Genomic DNA, 21,139 nt, shown 5'->3' with positions numbered 1-21,139 from the left:
ATTGACTGAGATGAAGTGGGAGAATCCCTGCCCTAGAATTATGGAGGCGCCATCTAGTCGCGATTTACAAAACTGCAAGGGATCTTCGGGTTCTTGGACAGCCCAGAGGGCGTCAATCCTAGGCCGAGGGCGATTAGGAACCTCTTGCCCATCTAGGCCTAACGAGGTTTTAGGAAACTAGGACAAAGCCGTGGACATCGGAAAGGGCCTTGGCTAGAAATGAGTATATTTGGAAAATTAGAAAAACAGGGTTGCCTAGTGAAAAGAGCCCAGGATCGGGAAGAGACCTGGGCTCTCATTCAGGTTCCACCATTTGCCTGTTGTGTGACCTTTGGCAAATCACTTAACTTCTTTGTGCCTCAGTTGCTTCATCTTTAAAAGGGGACTTTTAGACTGTGAGCCCACTCTTTTAGACTGTGAGCCCACTGTTGGGTAGGGACTGTCTCTATATGTTGCCAATTTGTACTTCCCAAGCGCTTAGTACAGTGCTCTGCACATAGTAAGCGCTCAGTAAATACGATTGATGATGATGATGATGACTAAATCCCTTTTCTCTCACCTTAGACTGCCAGTGGGACAGGGATTAAAACTTATCGCACTATATCTACCCTACCGGTGCTTGGCACTTAGGAGGCACTTCACAAAGCCCACAGTTATTATTATCATTGTTACTGGAATTGGAGTTGGATCAAGTGACTGTAAAATAGCTGTAAACCCCATTTCCCCACCTGCAGTTCCTGGGGCCACCCTGTTCTGGCTTCCCAGGAAACAACTATTAAAGCTCATTGTGGGCAGGGAATGTGGCAGTTTACTGTTGTATTGTACTCTCTCAAGCATTTAGTAAAGTGCTCTGCACTCAGTAAGCCCTCAATAAATTCGATTGAATAGGAGAATGAACGAATTATGCGAAATGGAGACACTGAAGCTAGGACTTCTTGGAGGATTTTCTTTCTCTGACGTGTTCACAAAACATCCTCCCAGACCTCATTCTTTGAATATGACTCTGGTTCCAACCCTACCAATCACCTGCAGGAAACTGGAGCACAGAGGGGGAGAGGGATATTCTCCAGGACACACAGCAAGTCAGTGGCAGAGCCAGTCTGCTCCGCCGGTGTCTTCTGTTGTATCTTTCCCATGCTCTACAGGGGGACAATCCTCCCAGCACTGTTTCACAGGCTGGGAGAGATGGAGGGGAGAAGGGCTGGCCAAAGGGAAGGGCCCTAGGAATTGTGTGGTGGCCTCCCACCCCCACCCAAAGCAATAACCCAAGCACTTAGTACAGTGCTCTGCACACAGTAAGCACTCAATAAATATGATTGAATGAATGAATGAATAACCACAAGAACCTCCAACCTGCCAGGAGATGGCTTCTTTTAATGTACAGGCAAGGAGTCACACCTGAAAAGTGGATGGAAGGGAAAGGGTGAGACAAGAACAGAGAAGAGGGTGAGAGGGTTGGGAGGGGTTTGGGGGGGGAGGTTGCCAGCCTGGCACCAGCCTGGCAGAGATGCGGGGAAGCCCCCTGTGGGCAGGTGGGCAGGGTGAGTTGGGGAGAGAATGGCAGGGATGCCACGGGGAAGAATGAGCTCTGGGACCTTCCTGGCTTGGCAGGGGCTGAGATGAAACCTCAGGTCAAGCCCGTAGCCTGGGGTCGAGCTGCAGCCTCAGGTAGGGCCTCAGCCTAGGTTCCTCCCACACTGGGTGCTCCAAGTCCGCTTCCCTGGCCGGCTTCACTGGGGGCTGCAGCCCAGGGTCGTAGTATCTGGCGATGGCCGTGAGGCTAGACCCAGGAGGCCCAGGACACGAGATCCGGCAGAAGCATTTGAAGGACTGCTCTCGGTGGGGGCCGGGAGGAGGGGCGTGAGTGCAGGCAGGGTCAGTGGGCAAGGGCTGTTGCTACAGTTCAGTCAGGAAAACCCACCTAGAAGAAAAAGTCAGAGAGCATCTTCCTAGAATGAGGAGTAGGAAAGAGGGTGAGATGCTGGATTTCCCCCTTGGTCAACTGAACCTGAGGACCCTCTCCCAGGGAGGGCTGTGCTGAAATAGTCCAAAGACTGTATGCTCCATGTGGGCAGGGATAATGTCTAAAAATTCAATTGTGCTCTGCACCCAAGTGCTCAGTAAATATCAGTGTGCCCTTTAGTGGCTATGGTACTCCTCCTAAACCACTCACACAGCTCCTCCCCAATACTTCCTGGTTCCATCCCTGTATCTTCCCCCTCATTCCAGCCAAGATACGCCCCATCTCTCCCAAGCTCCTCTGCCCCATGATAGCCAGCCATGCCCCCAGCTTCCCAGGCTCCATCCCACCCTTTCACAGCCAGGCATGCCCCCTCTTCCTAAACTCCTGTCCCTGCCCCCATCTCAGCACAGCCCCCACTTCCAGAGCATCTCCAAGACTCCCGGGCTCAACCTCATGGCGACCACAGCCATGAGGAGTTGGCGGCGGGGGTGGGTGGGGTGGAGCAGAGAGTGGGGGTGACGAGGGGGCTGGAGGGCCCACAGGGCCTCACTCACTACCTTTCATTGGGTAGTTGGAGACTTGGCAGCATCAAACATCTTCTTCCGTCCCTCCATGCCAGACATGGCCTCAACATTCTTCCGCCAGTCACCCACCTCCACCGGGCGCTCCTGGAGGGACATGTAGGGTGAGGAGTGGGGGAGGGCTCACCCAGGATGACAGTTTTAAGGCACATCTTGTCTAAGAGGCTTTCCCTGACTAAGCCCTCCTTTCCTCTTCTCCCACTTCTTTCTGCACCACACTGCCTTGCTCCCTTTATTCATCCCTCCTCCCAGCCCCACAGCACTTGAGTACAAATCTGTAATGCATTTATTTATATTAATGCCTGTCTCCCCCTCTAGACAGTAAGCTTATTGTGGGCAGGGAATGTGTCTGTTTACTATTATACTGTACTCTCCTAAGCATTCATTACAGTACTCTGCATATGGTAAGTGTTCAATAAATATGATTGACTGACTGACCGATCTACCATCCACCTCTTTGTCCTCTGACCCATCAATCCATGTCCAACTCCTCTTCTCTTCAATTCAGGCTTGTCCTTTCTGTCCCTGTCTGTCTTTACGGGCTTGGGTGGTCCCAGTGCCTGACCTGTCACCCATTAGCCTCGGTATTTCTCCAGGCAGGGACTCTCTGTGCCCTCTACCATGACCCCAATCCTCTGATTTGCACTTTTTGAGCTCTCCGGATTGTTCAGACTTTGGCTTAGATCCTGGATACCCAGGCCCATAAACCCAGTCCTCAGGCAAACTGGACTTTAATCCTGGGGGAGGTCACACTCCTTTCCTGCCTCGACCCTGCCCTGCTCCCGGATCCTGCCACACTGTAGTTTTCAGGAGTCAGAGCCGAGACACCCAGGAAAGGGGCAGGGGTGGGAGTGGAGTTGGCGGCTTTCTTCCCAGAATGAGAACCTCCCAGTTACCTAATGGAGCCCCCAACGTGTGATCCTCAGATGCTAAAACTGGGCTCTCCTCCTTTCTACACCTAGGGAGGGCTGGTAGCTTCACCAGAGTTGGGTACCTGTGGTGAGGTGAATCTGAAACTCACCAGCAGAGGGTATTGTTTGTCCCTCAGGGGACAAGGGAAGTAATCTTGGATGAGTAGGGATGTACACTGTGGTTGCTCTGGCACCCTGTGGGCTGGCCCTGTCCTTATTCTATGGCCCCTCCCCTTGCCCATTTCCAGTGAAAGGGAGTCAGGGCTCTGACTCAGAGGTGGTTGGTAGTGACCCCCACCTTCTCCGAATCCTCCTTCTTGACCGACTTGAGGTTGGCTCTCAGGTCCATGGACACCTTGTGCTTGGAGCCAAGCAGGGCCCGGAGCATGGCATCAGCCGAGACCCGAACCCGGCGTAGAGGGGGGCGCTTGAACTTCCCCCGCAGGTCCATCACCTTCAGCTTCAGATCTTTGATCTGCAGGGGGAAGGGAGAGAGACTCAGCACCCAGAGGCTAGAGACTTCAGCACGAGCTTCACTGCCAGACAAGATCCGGCCCTGCCTGCTGCTTCCAACAGCCTCCTGTGCCTTTCAGGAAGCTGAGACCTTGGGACCACAGAACATGAGCTGAGAAAACAACCACAAACCCACTTCCCCACAGGAAATCCTGCTTTCTGCCAGCAAAAAAAGAGGCAGCAACGTGGCCTAGGAAAAAAAGCATAGGCCTGGGAATCAGGGGACCTGAGTTCTAATCCCTGCTCTGCCATTTATCTGCTGTGTGACCTTGGGCAAGTCACTTAGCCTTTCTACACATTAGTTTCCTCACCTGTAAAATGGGGACTAAATATCTGTTGCCCAGCTTTCTGTGAGTCCCATTCATTCATTTATTCATTCAATCATATTTATTGAGTGCTTACCTTGTGCAGAGCACTGTACTAAGTGCCATGTGGAACATGGACTGTCTGATCTGTCTGTATTGTATTTACCTCAGTGTTTGGCACATAGTAAGTGTTTAACAAATACCACTATTTTATAATGAATAATTTACTTTACAACTTGAGGTGCCCCTAGGGGAAAAGGATCTTAGACTCCTGAAATCAGCTTGTTCTTTCCCTAAAAGAGTGGCAAAGTGATCTAGTGGGGACATGAAGTCAGAAGACCCAGGTCCTAAATTAAGCCCTTCCACTGACCTGCCATATCACCTTGGGTGAGTCACTTAACCTCTCTAGACTGCAAAATGGGGCTAAAATACCTGCTATCATGACCTATTAGACCATGGGCTCCAGTGGGGACAAGAACTGGACCTGATCTGTTTTCTTTGTACCTTTCCCAGCGCTTGTCAAATAGCAAGTGCTTAATATGGGAAGCAGCATGGTCCATTGGATAGAGCATAGGATGGAGAATCAGAAGGACGTTAGTTCTAATCCTGGCTCCACCACTTGTCTGCTGTGTGACCTTGGGCAAGTCACTTTACTTTTCTGTGCCTGTTACCTCACCTGTAAAATGGGGATTAAGACTGTGAGCCCTATGTGGGACAGGGCCTGTGTCCAACCTGATTAGCTTGTATCTACTCTGGCACTGAGAACAATGCTTGACACCTAGTAAGCACTTAACAAATATTATTATTATCATTATTAATAAGCCATCATTATTTTGGAAATCTGTGCTGAATGTTTGTTTACTCAGATGCAGATACCTGCCAACCCTGGGGTTGGTAGATTGGGAATCTGTGGTCTAGAGAGTTATTCTCATCCCTGGCCTTGTGGGAAAGAGTCGTTGGGTTTTTTTTTTTAATGGTATGTGTCAAGCACTGTTCTAATTCCTGGGGTTGGGGCTGACATTCTAAGTAGGAGGGAGAACTGATATTGAAATCCCATTTACAGTTGAGGAAACTAAGTCACAGATAACTTAAGTGACTTTTCCAAGGTCACACAGCAGGCAAGCAACAGAGCTGGGATTAGGACCATTTGGTTCCACAAGGTCACACTGCAGTTCAGAATCTGCCAGCATACAATGGTGCAGAAGTTGAGCTTGAAGATGCCTCAGAGAGGTCCTTAAGACCTGCCCCCCGAGGTCATGTATGAGAGAGCGCTGTGCTCCTAGATTCAGGAGACCTGGGTTCTAAGCCCAGCTCTGTCTGTACCCAGATAACACGGGTGGAAGTGCATTTGCTAGTGGCAATGCACCACACCCCTTCCCACCCATTTTCTTGTGACATCTCAGGCCCCAGGGGAGACATAGCCTGCAGGAAGAAGACAGCACACAAGCGACCAGCACTGAAATTTACTCCCTCCTGTGCAAAGTCTCAGGCCTGAAGCTTCAGGACAGGGGCTCATCCTCCCCACCGCCATCATCGACATCATCATCACTGGGCCGCTCAGCCAGCTGAAGTCTCCGTCCGCCTGGCCCTGGACCCTCACCTCTCGGGTGTTGTGGACACACTTGGCCTCGATGTCATACCTCTCTTCGTCCACCACTTCCACCTTCTCGTGCAGTTCCCGGCACAAGTCCTGGGGGGAAACGGAGAGAGGGAAACTGATGGTGGAACAGCCCAATTAGGTTAGGGAGAGGAGAGGGTGTGTATGTGTGGGGAGGTTGGGGGTGGTTGGGCACCTAGATTGGGGGCATAGGAGAAAGGGAGTCTCTATTGTGTTCTCCCAAGAGCTTATTACCATTGATTGACTGATTGGTTCTCCTCCACTAGTTTGTAATCTCCTTGAGGGAAAGGATCTTGTCTACCAATCAATCATATTTATCAAGCGCTTACTGTGGGCAGAGCACTGAACTAAGCACTCAGAAGAGTACAACATAACAGATTTGGTAGATGTGTTCCCCGCCCACAACAGTATCCACCAGCAATATTGTACTCTCTCCCAAGCACTTATTACAATGCTCTGCACAGAGTAAGTGCTCAGTAAATACTAATGATGGATCGACTGATTCTCCACCAACTTGAAGGTCCTTAGAGGGCAGGGATCATGTTTAGCTATTCTACTGTACTTGCCAAAGTGCTTAGTACAGACTCAGTAAATACTATTAATTAATTGAGACTGAGAGGCTTTGCAACTTGGAGGGGAATGAGGGGGAGTTGGGTCACCACAGCCGAGGCTTTGGCTGGTCATGAGGCAAGATGTCTGGTGTAGACATGAGATTCCTGGAGGAGGGCTCTGGCAGCAAAGGAAAGGTAGGTGTACTGGAAAACAAGGGCCTCCTGGGTTCTAATCCCTATTTTGCCCCTAACTTGCTTTGTGACCTCAGGGGCCTCATTCAGTCAATCTGGGTCTTAGTTTTCCTTGCTTTTAACATGAAAGCAATCACCCTGTTCCTCCCTCCCCTGTGGGGACAGGCCTCTTCAAAGCCCTACTGAGAGCTCACCTCCTCCAGGAGGCCTTCCCAGACCGAGCCCCTTCCTTCCTCTCCCCCTCGTTCCCCTCTCCATCCCCCACATCTTACCTCCTTCCCTTCCCCACAGCACTTGTATATATGTATATATGTTTGTACATATTTATTACTCTATTTATTTATTTATTTATTTTACTTGTACATATCTATTCTATTTATTTTATTTTGTTAGTATGTTTGGTTTTGTTCTCCATCTCCCCCTTTTAGACTGTGAGCCCACTGTCGGGTAGGGACTCTTTCTATATGTTGCCAACTTGTACTTCCCAAGTGCTTAGTACGGTGCTCTGCACACAGTAAGCGCTCAATAAATACGATTGATTGATTGATTGATTGATGAGGACAAAGTGAGATAACAGATTGGAAAGGGTACAGAGCTCCCAGGAAGAATGCCAATAGACACTAAACTGTGTGAAGTGCAACCAACCAATCATGGGTGTCTCTATCCAAGCCCCCCGCCACCCTACAAAGAAGTGTTCATTCTATTTGGTGGAAGAAATATCAGGTAGGAAGAAGTAGAGTTGAGAAAATGGAGGGAAGCAGGAAGGGATGAAGGGGGAAGTGGAGGGAAAGTAGCTCTGGAGGGATCTCTCATGACCCCTTGCTGTGACCCCAGCAGTGATGGACATCTGGATCTCTGAGGAGTGTGTGGGGGTGCCGGAGGGCAGAACCTAGAGGGATGACTCACCCTCACTTCTTGCCACCCTACAGGATGCCACCCAGTTGTGGGGGGAGAGGGGTTGTAGGAAGAGGACAGCCATGGAAACCTAGCTGCTATATTGGAACCTCCACCTTTCCTTACAGCTATGGCCATGCCCCAGCTTCCCCTGGGGTGGGCAGTGGCTGACCTGGAGGGCACTGAGGGACAGCCCCCTGGTCTGAAGGGTTGGGATCCGCTCGGCGAGGTAGCGCTCCTTCTCAGCTTCCTTCTCCAAGCGCTCTTGTTCCCAGCACTCCTTAGCTTTGGCCAGCATCAAGCTCTAGAGCACACAGGAGCAGACAACCCACTAAAGGATGGGCCCCAACTGCTTAGGACCTCTCTCCTTGGGCCTGCCCCTCCCCCCAGCCAATTCCAGCTTCAGCCTCCTCCCCTCCCTTATTTCTCCCCAGCCCACCCTCTTTCCCCTCCACCCTGCTCCACCCAAGAGACATCTGGGATAGTAGCCCTCCGAGACCCTGGCCCTTCCTCAGCCCTCCTTCCCAGCCCCATCTCACTCTCAGGGACACCCTGGGTTGGGTGGCGATTCTGGGTGGACTCACCTTTAGCAGGAGCTTGCGTGAAGCCGTAATCTTGGATTTCCTCTGAGTAAAACAGAAGGGAAGGGAGAGGCAGGTCAGAGACTCCCTCACCCAACCTGCCAACTCCCCCAAATTCCAAAATGGGGATGGGTGGAGAGCTCATTGGAAAGCCAATTCCCAGAATGTTCTTCTGTACTTAAGATGTTAAAACTAAACCCCTTCCCAGAGCTGTCAAAATCCCCAGTTCAGCCAATTCCTCAAAGAAAATGAATCCTTAAGGCTGTTGACAGCAGCACCCACCCTTCGTAGTTGCCCTCCCACAATCAAATCTTCCATGCCCCAGCCCTGCCCACCTTCATGTGCAGGCTCTGGCCCTTGGTCACTGAGCATTAGCCATTATCTCCAGGAATGATAGTGCTTAGTAAAGTGCTCTGTGCACAGTAAGTGATCAATAAATACCATTGTTGGACCGATTGGTTTACAACCACAAGCTTTGGGGTTTTCCCTAAAGTGACTCCCCTGTTCACTGTCTGTGTTCCTTTCCTTGTTCAGAAGGTCTTCCCGAGGGTTTTCCCTTGATTCTTACTGGATCTCTTGTTTGGGTCCAGCTCTGGACCCATCCAGGGGTTGGATGACTTCAAACCCTGCTCTATGTCTTCAAGATGCGAATGAGACCAAAGTCACAGGACCCTAACCCCAGCTCTCTTCTTCACAGATAATCAATGGCATTTATTGAGAACTTTCTGGATACAGAGTATTGCAATAAGCCCTAGGGAGGGTACAACATAACAGAGTTGATAGAGACATTTCCCACCCACGAGGAGCTTACATACACCCACTCGAAGATGGGGAGGGAGGTGATCTCTGGTGTAGCAATGGGGTAGAAAGACCCCTCCCCATGCCCCTTCTCCCCCCCTCCTCCCCACATCCCTGCATCCCTCCTCCTCCCCCAATTCCCAAATCTCTTACCTCCCTTTGGAGATCCATTCGGAGAAGGAAAAAGAGAGAGAAGAGAAGAACAAAAGAATGAGGATGAAAAAGAATTCACTGATAACTCAGAATATCTCTGGCTGGTCTCCACAGACAGTAGTTCACCAAAATTAGAGCAGGTCTAAAAAAAACCTGGCAGTTGGCCAATTAAGAATTGTCATGAAAAGGGAAAAAAACCTCCTGATGTCAATCATCCTTCCAGTCTTCCTTGGCACCGACCAGGTTGTGATCCTGCTAAGCTTCGGAACGGGATGGCCGACAGGAAGTGGATGGCCAGGGGTCCTGGGAAATTTGGAATCTAATAACGATGGCATTTATTAAACTTCTACTATGCGCCAAGTGCTGTAGTACACAAAAAGTAATTGGATTAGACACAGTCTAAGAGGAAGGGAGAACAAGTATTTTATCACCATTTTACAGATAAGGAAACTGAGGCCCAGAGAAGTTAAGTGGCTCACCCAAGCTCATACAGCAGGTAAGGGGAAGGCAGAGCCAGAACTAGAATCCAGGTTCCCAGTCCATGCTCTTTCCATGAGACCATGCTGGTTTTCTCAATACGTCTGCAAAATTCTTGGACTACTGTCACTTCATGAGAAGCAGCATGGCCTAATGGATAGAGCATGCGCCTGGGAGTCAGAAGGACCTGATTTCTAATCCCAGCTCCTCCACTTCTCTGCTGTGTGACCCCGGGCAAGTCATTTCAATTCCTCTGTGCCTCAGTTACCTCAACTGTAAAATGGGGATTAAGACTGTGAGCCCATGTGGGACAGGGACTCTGTCCAATCTGATTAGCATGTATTTACACCAGCATTTAGAACAGTGCTTGACACATAGTGAGCACTTAACAAATATCATATCAAATATCATTGAGAAGCAGCATGGCTCAGTGGAAAGAGCACAGGCTTTGGAGTCAGAGGTCATGGGTTCAAATCCCAGCTCTGCCAATTGTCAGCTGTGTGACTTTGGGCAAGTCACTTAACTTCTCTGGGCCTCAGTTACCTCATCTGTAAAATGGGGATTAAGACTGTGAGCCCCCCGTGGGACAACCTGATCACTTTGTAACCTCCCCAGCACTTAGAACAGTGCTTTGCACATAGTAAGTGCTTAATAAATGCCATCATTATTATTATTATCATCATTATCATCACTAGAGGTGGCATTTGGGAAGGACCTGAGGGTGAAGAGGGCCAGAGAAGGGCAGCCGAGGGCACCTTGAGGGAAAAAAGAGAGAACTAGCCAGAGGTAAAGGGAGTGGCAGCCTGGACAAAGCTCAGAGTCCCTTGTTGCTTCTCCCTGCAGGCTTTCTCCTCAGCTTTTCTGCAACTGACCATTGATTAGCCAGAAACTCCTGACTGATGGCCAAGGCTTCTTATTGCCCACCAAATCATGTCTCTGCATTGATCCAGGAGCCAAGGCCCAGCTTTCCCTGGACAACACTTGCAGAGCTCATGGGGGCAGTCAATCCTCACAAGTGGATTTTCCACCTTGTGGGTTGTCACAAGAGTTGTTTGTTCTCACTGGCTGTGAGTCTCCCTTCCTTCTGACCTTCTGCCCCAGCAGTCCCTCTCCTCAGGACCCATCACCCTGACCATCCTGGGGTGACTCACCCCCACTGCTAACTCAAGTCCAAACCACCCACCCCATTTTATATCATCTGAGTCACTGTACTCCCCATACACAGAGCTAGTCAGGAGTTGATGTGCATATATGGAGAGAACTTGGGGAACCCAAACTGCTGTCACTGATGGGCTCAGACTTCCCAGCCATAGGTGGGAATGCAAGGGGATGCAAAAGTCAAGTGGAAATCAGAGCTACTTACACTTCCGGCATGATGGCTGATGGGTCTGGACCTGGAAACAACATGGAAGTCATTGTTATTAGCGAAATATCACATGAATAAATCAACACATCGACAGTTGTGTCCTCAGGGAGAGGAAAAATGTGGTCAGCTTTGATCAGCAGTCTCCTCCAAGAAGCCTTCCCTGACAAACCTCTCATCTCCTCATGTTATTATTACTATGATAATTATTATTATAATTTTTATGGTATTTGTTAAATATATACTGTTTAAATGTTAAATGTATACCCAATATAGTGCTCTGCCAGGTAAAGACTGGTGACTGGCTGGTGTCTGGGGAAGAGGCGGACTGGAGGGACATTACCATTACCATGATTTGCTTGTATACACCCTAGAGCTTAGAACAGTGCCTGGCACATAGTAAGCGCTTAACAAATACCAGCATTTTTATTATTGAGGGAGAGGAGCCGTGCTGTAGGAGAAGGAGCCCAAGATTGGGAAAGAGGAGTCCTGGGTTCTAACTCTGCCCTCGGGAAAGTCACATAACTTCTCTGTGCCAAATAATGGGGATTTTACTCACATTAAGGTTTATCTCCCCCTCTGGACTGTAAGCTTATTGTGGGCAGGGAATGTGTCTGCTAATTCTGTTGTATTGTGCTCTCCCAAGCACTTAGTACATTGGTCTACTGGCTTCACAGACTCCGTCCTCTCCTGGTTCTCCTCTTATCTCTCCGGTCGTTCTTTCTCAGTCTCTTTTGCAGGCTCCTCCTCCCCCTCCCATCCTCTTACTGTGGGAGTTCCCCAAGGTTCAGTGCTTGGTCCCCTTCTGTTCTCAATCTACACTCACTCCCTTGGTGACCTCATTCGCTCCCACGGCTTCAACTATCACCTCTACGCTGATGACACCCAGATCTACATCTCTGCCCCTGCTCTCTCCCCCTCCCTCCAGGCTCGCATCTCCTCCTGCCTTCAGGACATCTCCATCTGGATGTCCGCCCGCCACCTAAAGCTCAACATGTCGAAGACTGAGCTCCTTGTCTTCCCTCCCAAACCTTGTCCTCTCCCTGACTTTCCCATCTCTGTTGACGGCACTACCATCCTTCCCGTCTCACAAGCCCGCAACCTTGGTGTCATCCTCGACTCCGCTCTCTCATTCACCCCTCACATCCAAGCCGTCACCAAAACCTGCCGGTCTCAGCTCCGCAACATTGCCAAGATCCGCCCTTTCCTCTCCATCCAAACCGCTACCCTGCTAATTCAAGCTCTCATCCTATCCCGTCTGGACTACTGCACTAGCCTTCTCTCTGATCTCCCATCCTCGTGTCTCTCTCCACTTCAATCCATACTTCATGCTGCTGCCCGGATTATCTTTGTCCAGAAACGCTCTGGACATATCACTCCCCTCCTCAAAAACCTCCAATGGCTACCGATCAATCTGCGCATCAGGCAGAAACTCCTCACCCTGGGCTTCAAGGCTCTCCATCACCTCGCCCCCTCCTACCTCACCTCCCTTCTCTCCTTCTACTGCCCAGCCCGCACCCTCCGCTCCTCCACCACTAATCTCCTCACTGTACCTCGCTCTCGCCTGTCCCGCCATCGACCCCCGGCCCACGTCATCCCCCGGGCCTGGAATGCCCTCCCTCTGCCCATCCGCCAAGCTAGCTCTCTTCCTCCCTTCAAGGCCCTCCTGAGAGCTCACCTCCTCCAGGAGGCCTTCCCAGATTGAGCCCCTTCTTTCCTCTCCCCCTCGTCCCCCTCTCCATCCCCCCGCCTTACCGCCTTCCCCTCCCCACAGCACCTGTATATATGTATATATGGTTGTACATATTTATTACTCTGTTTATTTATTTATTTATTTATTTTACTTGTACATTTCTATCCTACTTATTTTATTTTGTTGGTATGTTTGGTTCTGTTCTCTGTCTCCCCCTTTTAGACTGTGAGCCCACTATCGGGTAGGGACTGTCTCTATGTGATGCCAATTTGTACTTCCCAAGCGCTTAGTACAGTGCTCTGCACATAGTAAGCGCTCAATAAATACGATTGATTGATTGATTGATTGATTGATTGGTCTACAAATAGTAAGCGCTCAGTAAATGATTGATTGATTGAACCCCTCTTCTCTCTCCCTGTAAAACTGGGAGCTCCATGTGGGAAAGGGATCTGTGTCCGGTCTGCATGTATCCCAGTGCTTGGAACATAGTAAGCACTTAACAAGCACCATTATTATCCCCTATATGGGGATGCTTTGCCCTGCCTTCACCCTGTCCATCCCTAGGCTGGTCTTCTTTCCTTTAGGGAGCCCTAAACCCATTTCCCTGTGCTGCCTGGCTGTGGAGAGTGAGTGGATTGCGAGGGTCACAGATCCAGCTGCCTCCCTAGGGCTCAGGGAGTGCGCCGGAGGTGGCCAGGGACAGCTAGTAAATTCCTGAAATGCTTCAAGCCCGCTGAGCCAAAATTAGACCTTTTATGGCCCTACTTATCCCAAGTCATGGTCCCAGGCAAGTTCAGAGAGAAACATGAGTTGTGACTCACCCCTAGAATAATAGCCAGGACTGAGCCAGTTTAGGCAACTCCTATCATTGGGCTTCAGGCCTACCACACATTGCTCACAACCCCTCACAACCCCACGTCTCTTCCCTCATCCCCTGCAACCCCCTCTTGCCACCCCAGCTAGGCAATTCCTCTGCGTCTGGGCCATATCCCCTGTTCTTTCCTCCACCTGCAAAACTCCCCCAAGTCCTCTTTACCAAACTGCAACTTTCCTTCCCCAAACTACTAAAAGGTCACCTCCCTCCAGAAGACTTCCCAGGTTAACTCAACCTGACTTGGGGCAGTTAATTAATTTTGATGGCTCCGATTCCTTTGGCCTTTGAGGTCCTTTTCCACCACTGAGGTCTGTGTCCATGGTTGGTTTCCCTATGCCTGGAAGAAACATGGTCTGGTGGATAGAGCAGGGGCCTGGGAGTCAGAAGGACTGGCCTGGGTTCTAATCCCCACTCCACCACTTGTCTGCTGTGTTACTCTGGGCAAGTTACTTCACTTCTCTGGGCCTCAGTTACCTCATTTGTAAAATGGGGATTAAAACTGAGAGCCCTATGTGGGACAGGAACTGGGTTCCACCTGACTAACTTGTACCTAGCCCAGCACTTAGTATAGTGCCTGGCACATATTAAGAGCTTAACAAATACCATTAAAAAAAATACTCCGGACAGCTGTGGCCAATGGCCTTGGGGCAAGGTCTTCCTCCCCACATATGCTGAGGTCATACCTTGTGGGGAGACTGTCCCTCTGGCCACAGGGATGATTCTTGCTGAGCCTTGGGTACCTGGGCCTCCACTCAGCCAGTGTGGGAAAGCAGAGGAGCAGGGTCCTGTACATCCATCCTTGGTGGAAGTAGTGACAGGCAGCGGCAGCTGGCTCCTGGTTATTATCCCAACCCAATGCGGAGGCTGGGGGCCACTGAAGATACGCACCTGCCCCACTCACCCTTCTCCTCGCCTCACCCTCTCCACATTTCATGGCCTGTGGCCCCTGCTCGATGGGGTGGGAGCCAGCCTCCACCACAACCATCCCAGAAGCCCCTGAGGTAGTATGGACAAAGGGACAGGCCATGGTTGTCAAGGCTCCTGGCACCTTACCACCTTAACACCTTCTCCTGGAAGCCCTACTGCCACGATCCTGCCACCCCCACTGCTGCAACATAAACACAAACAACCATCCCCTCCAGACTTGCTATTTCTTTGTACTGTCTCTGCAGTGCCAGGGTTGGAAGCCACCTCCAAAGCCCTGTTTGCCCGGCATGTGAGTGAGTGTACACTGCTGAGTGGCTGTGCAGGGGAACTGTGGTGAGGGGAGCCCAGACAGACAGCTGAACAAGCATCATCTCAAGGCAGCATCCTGAGAGGCTGGGTCCATGCAGGGACAGAACAGAAGCCAGAGGGGCCAAAGTGGTGGTTTTGAGTAACAGAGGCCAGGACCCTTATTCCACTCTCTCTGGGGTCTCCGTAATCCAGGCCGGGTCAGCCTGTGAGAGTTACAGGCTTTCTGCTCTTTGACACCCAGCTTTGATTTCAATTTGTCCTGATTTTCCCCCTGTGGACTCTGGAGGGGTTGAGGGGTAGCTGCTGGAGGGTTTGGAGACAGAGGGCTGGACCAGACCACTTCTCCAGATCCCTTTTGGTTCTAGAGGCTGTGAGCCCTTGATTGTGTGTTTGGCTGGTGTCCACACGTGGGGCCCAGCTAGGGGCCCAGGCCGGGGAGAGGGAGACAGGGCACAGATAGCCAGTGTTGGCTGGTTGGGGGAGACCTTGGGCTGGGATGGTTAAGCCAATTGCAGTTGGAAGCAGAGTAAAGTGGGGCAAGCTCTATCCCTGTATTCATTCATTCATTCAGTCATATTTATTGAGTGCTTACTGTGTGCAGAGCACTGTACTAAGCGCTTGGGAAATACAAGTTGGCAACATATAGAGACGGTCCCTACCCAACAACGGGCTCACAGTCTAGAAGGGGGAGACAGACAACAAAACAAAAGATGGAGACAGGTGTCATAATAGTCAGAACAAATAGAATTGTAGCTATATGCACATCATTAACAAAATGAATAGAATAGTAAATATGCACAAGTAAAATAAATAGAGTAATAAATCTGTACAAACATATATACAGGTGCTGTCGGGAGGGGAAGGAGGTAGGGCGGGGGGATGGGGAGGAGGAGAGGAAAAAAGGGGCTCAGTCTGGGAAGGCCTCTTGGAGGAGGTGAGCTCTCAGTAGGAGCTGTATGTAGCTCTTCCTCTGCTGACCCCCTCTAAGGGACACTCCTACCCCATTGGAAGGGGCTGAAAAGGGGCCAGGGTTATAAAGCTGGGATGGGAAGGGGACAGTCGGGGCTAGGGGTAGGCAGAAGGAGTTCCTCCCACCCCCAATACCTATGGAAGAACAAACAGAGCACCCAGCTCTGGGTGAAATTAAAAACACACACACAGCGTCATCATCAACATCATCATCAAAATAATAATAATAGTTGTTAAGCTCTTATTATGTGCCAAGCACTGTACTAAGTGCTGGGGCAGATACTTGAGAAACAGTATGGTCTAGTGGACAGAGCATGAGCCTGGGCATCAGAAGGACAAGGGTTCAAATCCCACCTCTACCACTTGTCTGCTGTGTGACCTTCACTTCACTTCTCTGTGCCTCAGCTCATCTGTAAAATGGGGATAAAGACTGGGAGCCCCATGTTGGACAGGGACTACGTTCAACCTGATTAGCTTGTATCTACCCAGCACTTAGTTCAGTGCCTGGCACATAGTGAGCGCTTAACAAATACCATAAAAAAAATTAAAGATAAACAACCAGGTCAGACACAGTCCCCGTTCCATATGGTGTTCACAGTCAAAGTGGGGAGAACAGGTCCTGAATCCCCACTTTACAAAGGTAGAAAATGAAGCCCAGATAAGTTAAGTGACTTGCCCAAGGTCACCTAGCAGGCAAGAAGCAGAGCTAGGGTCACAGCAGTTTACTGACACCCAGGCCCATGCTTTCCCCTAGCCCATCTTGTTTCTCACATGCAGACATGCACTCTCATAAGCACTTACACAATACTCACAAACATTTTAAACACACAGACATACTCACATGCACATATCCACACTGGCATACACTCACACACACACACATACGCATACGTTCTCCCAGTCAGGTACACACACTCCCATGCCTACCAAGTCAGTCCGTCCTGGGCATCTCACTCCTCTTCTTCCCCAGAGACTGCTCCTCTAAGCCTTTAAGTCCCCAGACACTTTCTGGACCAGTGACTCTCTGTCCCCTGTGGGTTCTCCCTTCCTCCCTCTAGTCACCTGCGCTTTGTTGGTTTTTGGGGGTAGGACCACAGAAACTCCTTACCACTTACTGTAAAGGACTCAATCACCTTGCCCCCTCCTACCTCACCTTGCTACTCTCCTACCACAACTCAGACCACACACTTTGCTCCTCCTAATGTTAACCTTCACATGGTACCTGGAGCTTGTCTATTTTGCCATGGATCTCTCGCCCACTTGCTGCCTCTGGCCTGGAACGCTCTCCCTCTTCATATCTGACAGACATTTACTCTACCCAGCGCCAAAGACTTATTGAAGGCACATCTCCTTCAAGAGACCTTACCTGACTAAGCCCTCCTTTCCCTTTCTCCCACTCCCTTCTGTGTCACCCTGACTTTTGCCCTTTATTCATCCACCCTCCCAACCGCACAGTATTTATATGCATATCTGTGATTTTATTTATTTATATTAAAGTCTGTCTCTTCCTCTAGACTGTAAACTCATTGTGGGCAGAGAATGTTTCTGTTATTTTGTTATATTTTAAATAATGATGGCATTTATTAAGCACTTACTATGTGCAAAGCACTGTTCTAAGCGCTGGAGAGGTTACAAGGTGATAAGGTTGTCCCCCGGGGGGCTCACAGTTTTAATCCCCATTTTACAGAAGAGGTAACTGAGGTACAGAGAAGTTAAGTGACTTGCCCAAAGTCACACAGCTGACAATTGGCAGAGCAGGGATTTGAACCCATGACCTCTGACTCCGCAGCCCGTGCTCTTTCCATTGAGCCATGCTGCTTCTCTCTAGCTCTCTCAAGAGCTCTCCCAAGCACTCTCCCAAGCACTTAGTAGAGTGCTTTGCACACAGTAAGCACTCAGTAAATACCATTGACTAACTGGCTGACAGGAGAGAGACTCACTGGACAGTGCTTTGCCTCAGTCCAGGCCCTGAAAGGTGTCTGGCAGTACCCAGGAACTTCTCCTTTAACAAGTGAATCTCAGTTGAGCCACACCTCCTTTTGTGAGTGCCCTGCCCACTCCTCCTCTTCCTCCTTCTTGAGCCATTCAGATGCAGGGGCTGTGCCCAGGACCGCATTCAGGACAGCGGTGGTGGAGGAAAGGACATCAGCCTCCAAGGAGTGAGCCATCAACTCTCATGCCCTTCAAGGCCCTGCTGAGAGCTCACCTCCTCCAGGAGGCCTTCCCAGACTGAGCCCTTTCCTTCCTCTCCCCCTCATCCCCCTCTCCATCCCCCCATCTTACCTCCTTCCCTTCCCCACAGCACCTGTATATATGTATATGTGGTTGTACATATTTATTACTCTATTTATTTATTTATTTTACTTGTACATTTCTATCCTATTTATTTTATTTTGTTGGTATGCTTGGTTCTCTTCTCTGTCTCCCCCTTTTAGACTGTGAGCCCACTGTTGGGTAGGGACTGTCTCTATGTGTTGCCAATTTGTACTTCCCAAGCGCTTAGTACAGTGCTCTGCACATAGTAAGCGCTCAATAAATACGATTGATTGATTGATTGATTGATTGATGCTCGACCTCCCTCTCCGTTTTTCCTTGGGGAGAGTTGGTCGCTTAGCGCCCACCTAGCTTCAGCTTCACTTCCTCTAGACTGTAAGCTCACTATGTGTAGGGAATGTGTTTATTGCAGCGTGGCTTAGTGGAACAAGCACCAGCTTGGGAGTCAGAGGTCATGGATTCTAATCCCTGCTCTGCTACTTATCAGCTGTGTGACTTTGGTCGTCATTTAGTTTCTCTGTGCCTCAGTTTCCTCATCTGTAAAATGGGGATTAAGACTATGAGCCCCATGAGGGGCAACCTGACTACCTTGTATCTACCCAGTGCTTAGAACAGTGCTTGGCACATAGTAAGTGCATAACAAATACCATCATCATAATTCTAGACTGTGAGCCTATTGTTGGTAAGGATTGTCTCTGTTGCTGAATTGTACTCGCCAAGCACTTAGTACAGTGTTCTCCACACAGTAAGTGCTCAATAAATAAACTGAATGAGTGAATGAATGAATACTGTACCCTCCCAGTACAGTGCTCTGTACACAGTAAGTGCTCAAGAAATACCACTGACTGACTGACTTCAGCCTCAAAGTGAATCCAGCCATGATTGGGCAGCAGTGGTGGCACTGCCCACACCCTTGCCCCTAGCCTGGACCTCCTGTGGCCCTACCTGGTGGGATCCTACCAAGGTTGGGATTTCGAGCTCCAAGTCTGGGCATCACTGCTGGCAAAAATGCCACGTCAGGTCAGCGGTCAGGGGGTGTTTGGAGGGGCCCTCAGACAATGACCACAGATGCCATCCACCTATCTGGCCCCTAAATCTGCTAGCCCATTAATATAATAATGGCATTTTTAAGTGCTTACTATGTGCAAAGCACTGTTAGCCATCCCAGGGCTATTGACTGCCTCATCTAGCTACCCAGCCAATCCAATCTAACCTGACCCTCTTTCTCCATCCTCTATTGCTACCCTGGCTCCCCACCAGGCTGGCCACCTGAAGGTACTGGGGCTGAGTCCGGGGTCTGTGGAATCGAGGACCCCAACACGCAGGGGAAGATGAACTACATGAATTAATTGAAAGAGCCCTGGATCCAGGGATCATGGAAGTGCTGGATGTCGAGTGTCGGGGTCAGTAGTCCTCCAGGTGGCAAAGGTCCAGTTTTCCCAGGGTGACTAGGGGATGAAGGGGTAGGGGGTGTCTGTGGGGGGCCTCCTGACTGAGGAAGAGATGGAAGTGGGTTCACAGAAGTGGGCACCCTCAGAAGTCAGGGGAGAGGGGCTGTGCAAGGGGATCCTGGAGGGAGGAGTCAGTGTGGAGTAGCAGCCCATACCCAGTGCCCATCCAGGTGGGATCCCTGCCCAAAGGACAACAGATCTTCCAGTTCCTAGGCAGCTTCAGGGCAATCCAGTGGTCCTGAGGCCAATCAAATTTCCCCTAAACTGAGCTCACTAAGCCTCTAGTTTCTGTGGGATCAGGGCATCAGTCACCCCATTTTGTAAACAGTCCTCTGAATTCTCCTTCACAGGCACATCTGGGGACCCACTACTCTGGAGCCTTACTCTGAGCCCTCCTGGCCCCTTTTCACTCATCCCATCTCCACCAGTGCCACATCCCTGGCCAGAGAAGGGGGTGGGGAGAACGTGGTGGGGTCTGGGTCCCAAGGCGGCCTAGCAGGCCCTGGGCAAGGGGAAGATCTCCCACCAGCACCTCACCAGTTCCCCCACCTAGAACAATGAGGCCACTGGAGCCTGGCTCAGCAGGAGTAGGGCATAGAGACAGAGACAGAAACAGAGAGAGACAGAGACAGAGAGAAACCCTTATAGTGACTTCGGAGTCAGATCCTTCAGCTGCTCTAGAGTTTGACCTTCAATCTGGTCCCTGGATCCCCCTTCCCCAGTGCCGCTGCATATTTCGGGGGCTCAGGAGAGGGCGAGGGAGAGAATCAGTTCCTCCCACCCCTCGATTGTCACTGTGGCCCAGTGCCAAAGTCCTGGGCTCTCTGGCCCTGGGGCAGAGAGCTGGCAGTCAGGCAATCCGGAGTCAATGCCCCAGGAAACAGCTGCTCGGACTGGTCAGGGGCTTTCTGTCTTTAAGGTTCCAAGTTCGTGAGCCGCAGAAACAAGCACAAGCACAGCCCTGTTAGGTGAAGCGACATACACGCTTCTCATTTTTCTCGAGAGACTCTTAATACTAACAATACTAAACACTGTGCAAAGTGCTGGGGTAGATCGAGCACTTAGAACAGTGCCTTGCACATAGTAAGCGCTTAATAAATACCATCATTATTACACAGTACAAACAGATCAGGCCCAATGCTTGTCCCACATGGGGCTCACAGACTAGTGGGAAGGGAGAATGGTTATCTTCCCCTCATTTAAACAATGGTAGTAATAATAATAGCATTTGTTAAGCCCATCCCTAAGTACTGGGAGAAATAGAATGAAATCAGGTCAGATACAGGCCCTATCCTGCATGGGGTTTGCAGACTGAGTAGGAGGGAGAATGGGTACTTAATCCCTATTAATCCCTATGCCATAAGCAACATGATTTAGTGGCTAGGGCATGGGCCTGAGAGTTAGAAGGTCATGGGTTCTAATTCCAGCTCTGCCACTTGTCTGCTGTGTAACCTCGGGCAAATCACTTCACTTCTCTGGGCCTCAGTTCCTTCATCTGTAAAATGGGGATTGAGACTGTGAGCCCCATGGGAGACAGGGACTGTGTCCATCCCGATTTGCTTGTACCTACCCCAGTGCTTAGTACAGTGCCTGGCACATAGTAAGTGCTTAACAAGTACCATAATTATTATCATCATTATTTTACATACTGAGGAAACTGAATCACAGAGAAGTAGCCCAAGGACACACAGCAAGTGGTAGAGCTGGAAGTAGAACCCAGGTTTCCTGACACCCATTCATTC

At 50.2% G+C, this 21,139-nt stretch overlaps 2 protein-coding genes across 2 annotated transcripts in view; both read right to left on the bottom strand.

Annotated features, from left to right (window-relative positions):
• Positions 1–1,387: 1,387 nt before the first annotated feature.
• Positions 1,388–9,142, bottom strand: TNNI1 (troponin I1, slow skeletal type). Its single transcript, XM_038749089.1, has 7 exons — positions 9,061–9,142; positions 8,113–8,154; positions 7,701–7,832; positions 5,874–5,963; positions 3,754–3,930; positions 2,521–2,631; positions 1,388–1,921 (listed from the first exon to the last, which is right to left on the bottom strand). Exons 1-6 carry the CDS (start codon positions 9,076–9,078, stop codon positions 2,524–2,526), a joined length of 567 nt encoding a protein of 188 aa, XP_038605017.1. The 5' UTR covers positions 9,079–9,142; the 3' UTR covers positions 1,388–1,921; positions 2,521–2,523.
• A 1,757-nt stretch (positions 9,143–10,899) lies between these two features.
• PHLDA3 (pleckstrin homology like domain family A member 3) overlaps positions 10,900–21,139 on the bottom strand; it is a 60,818-nt gene continuing 50,578 nt past the window's right edge. The window contains exon 2 of the mRNA XM_038749091.1: positions 10,900–10,931. The gene's annotated coding sequence lies outside the window, so the exon portion shown is untranslated. The remainder of the gene's footprint in view (positions 10,932–21,139) is intronic.

The sequence above is a fragment of the Tachyglossus aculeatus genome, chromosome 7 (genome assembly GCF_015852505.1).
Source record: "Tachyglossus aculeatus isolate mTacAcu1 chromosome 7, mTacAcu1.pri, whole genome shotgun sequence".
Lineage (NCBI taxonomy): Eukaryota > Metazoa > Chordata > Mammalia > Monotremata > Tachyglossidae > Tachyglossus > Tachyglossus aculeatus.
The sequence above is the reverse complement of the archived record's forward strand: the minus strand, read 5'-3'. Positions and strand labels throughout refer to the sequence as shown.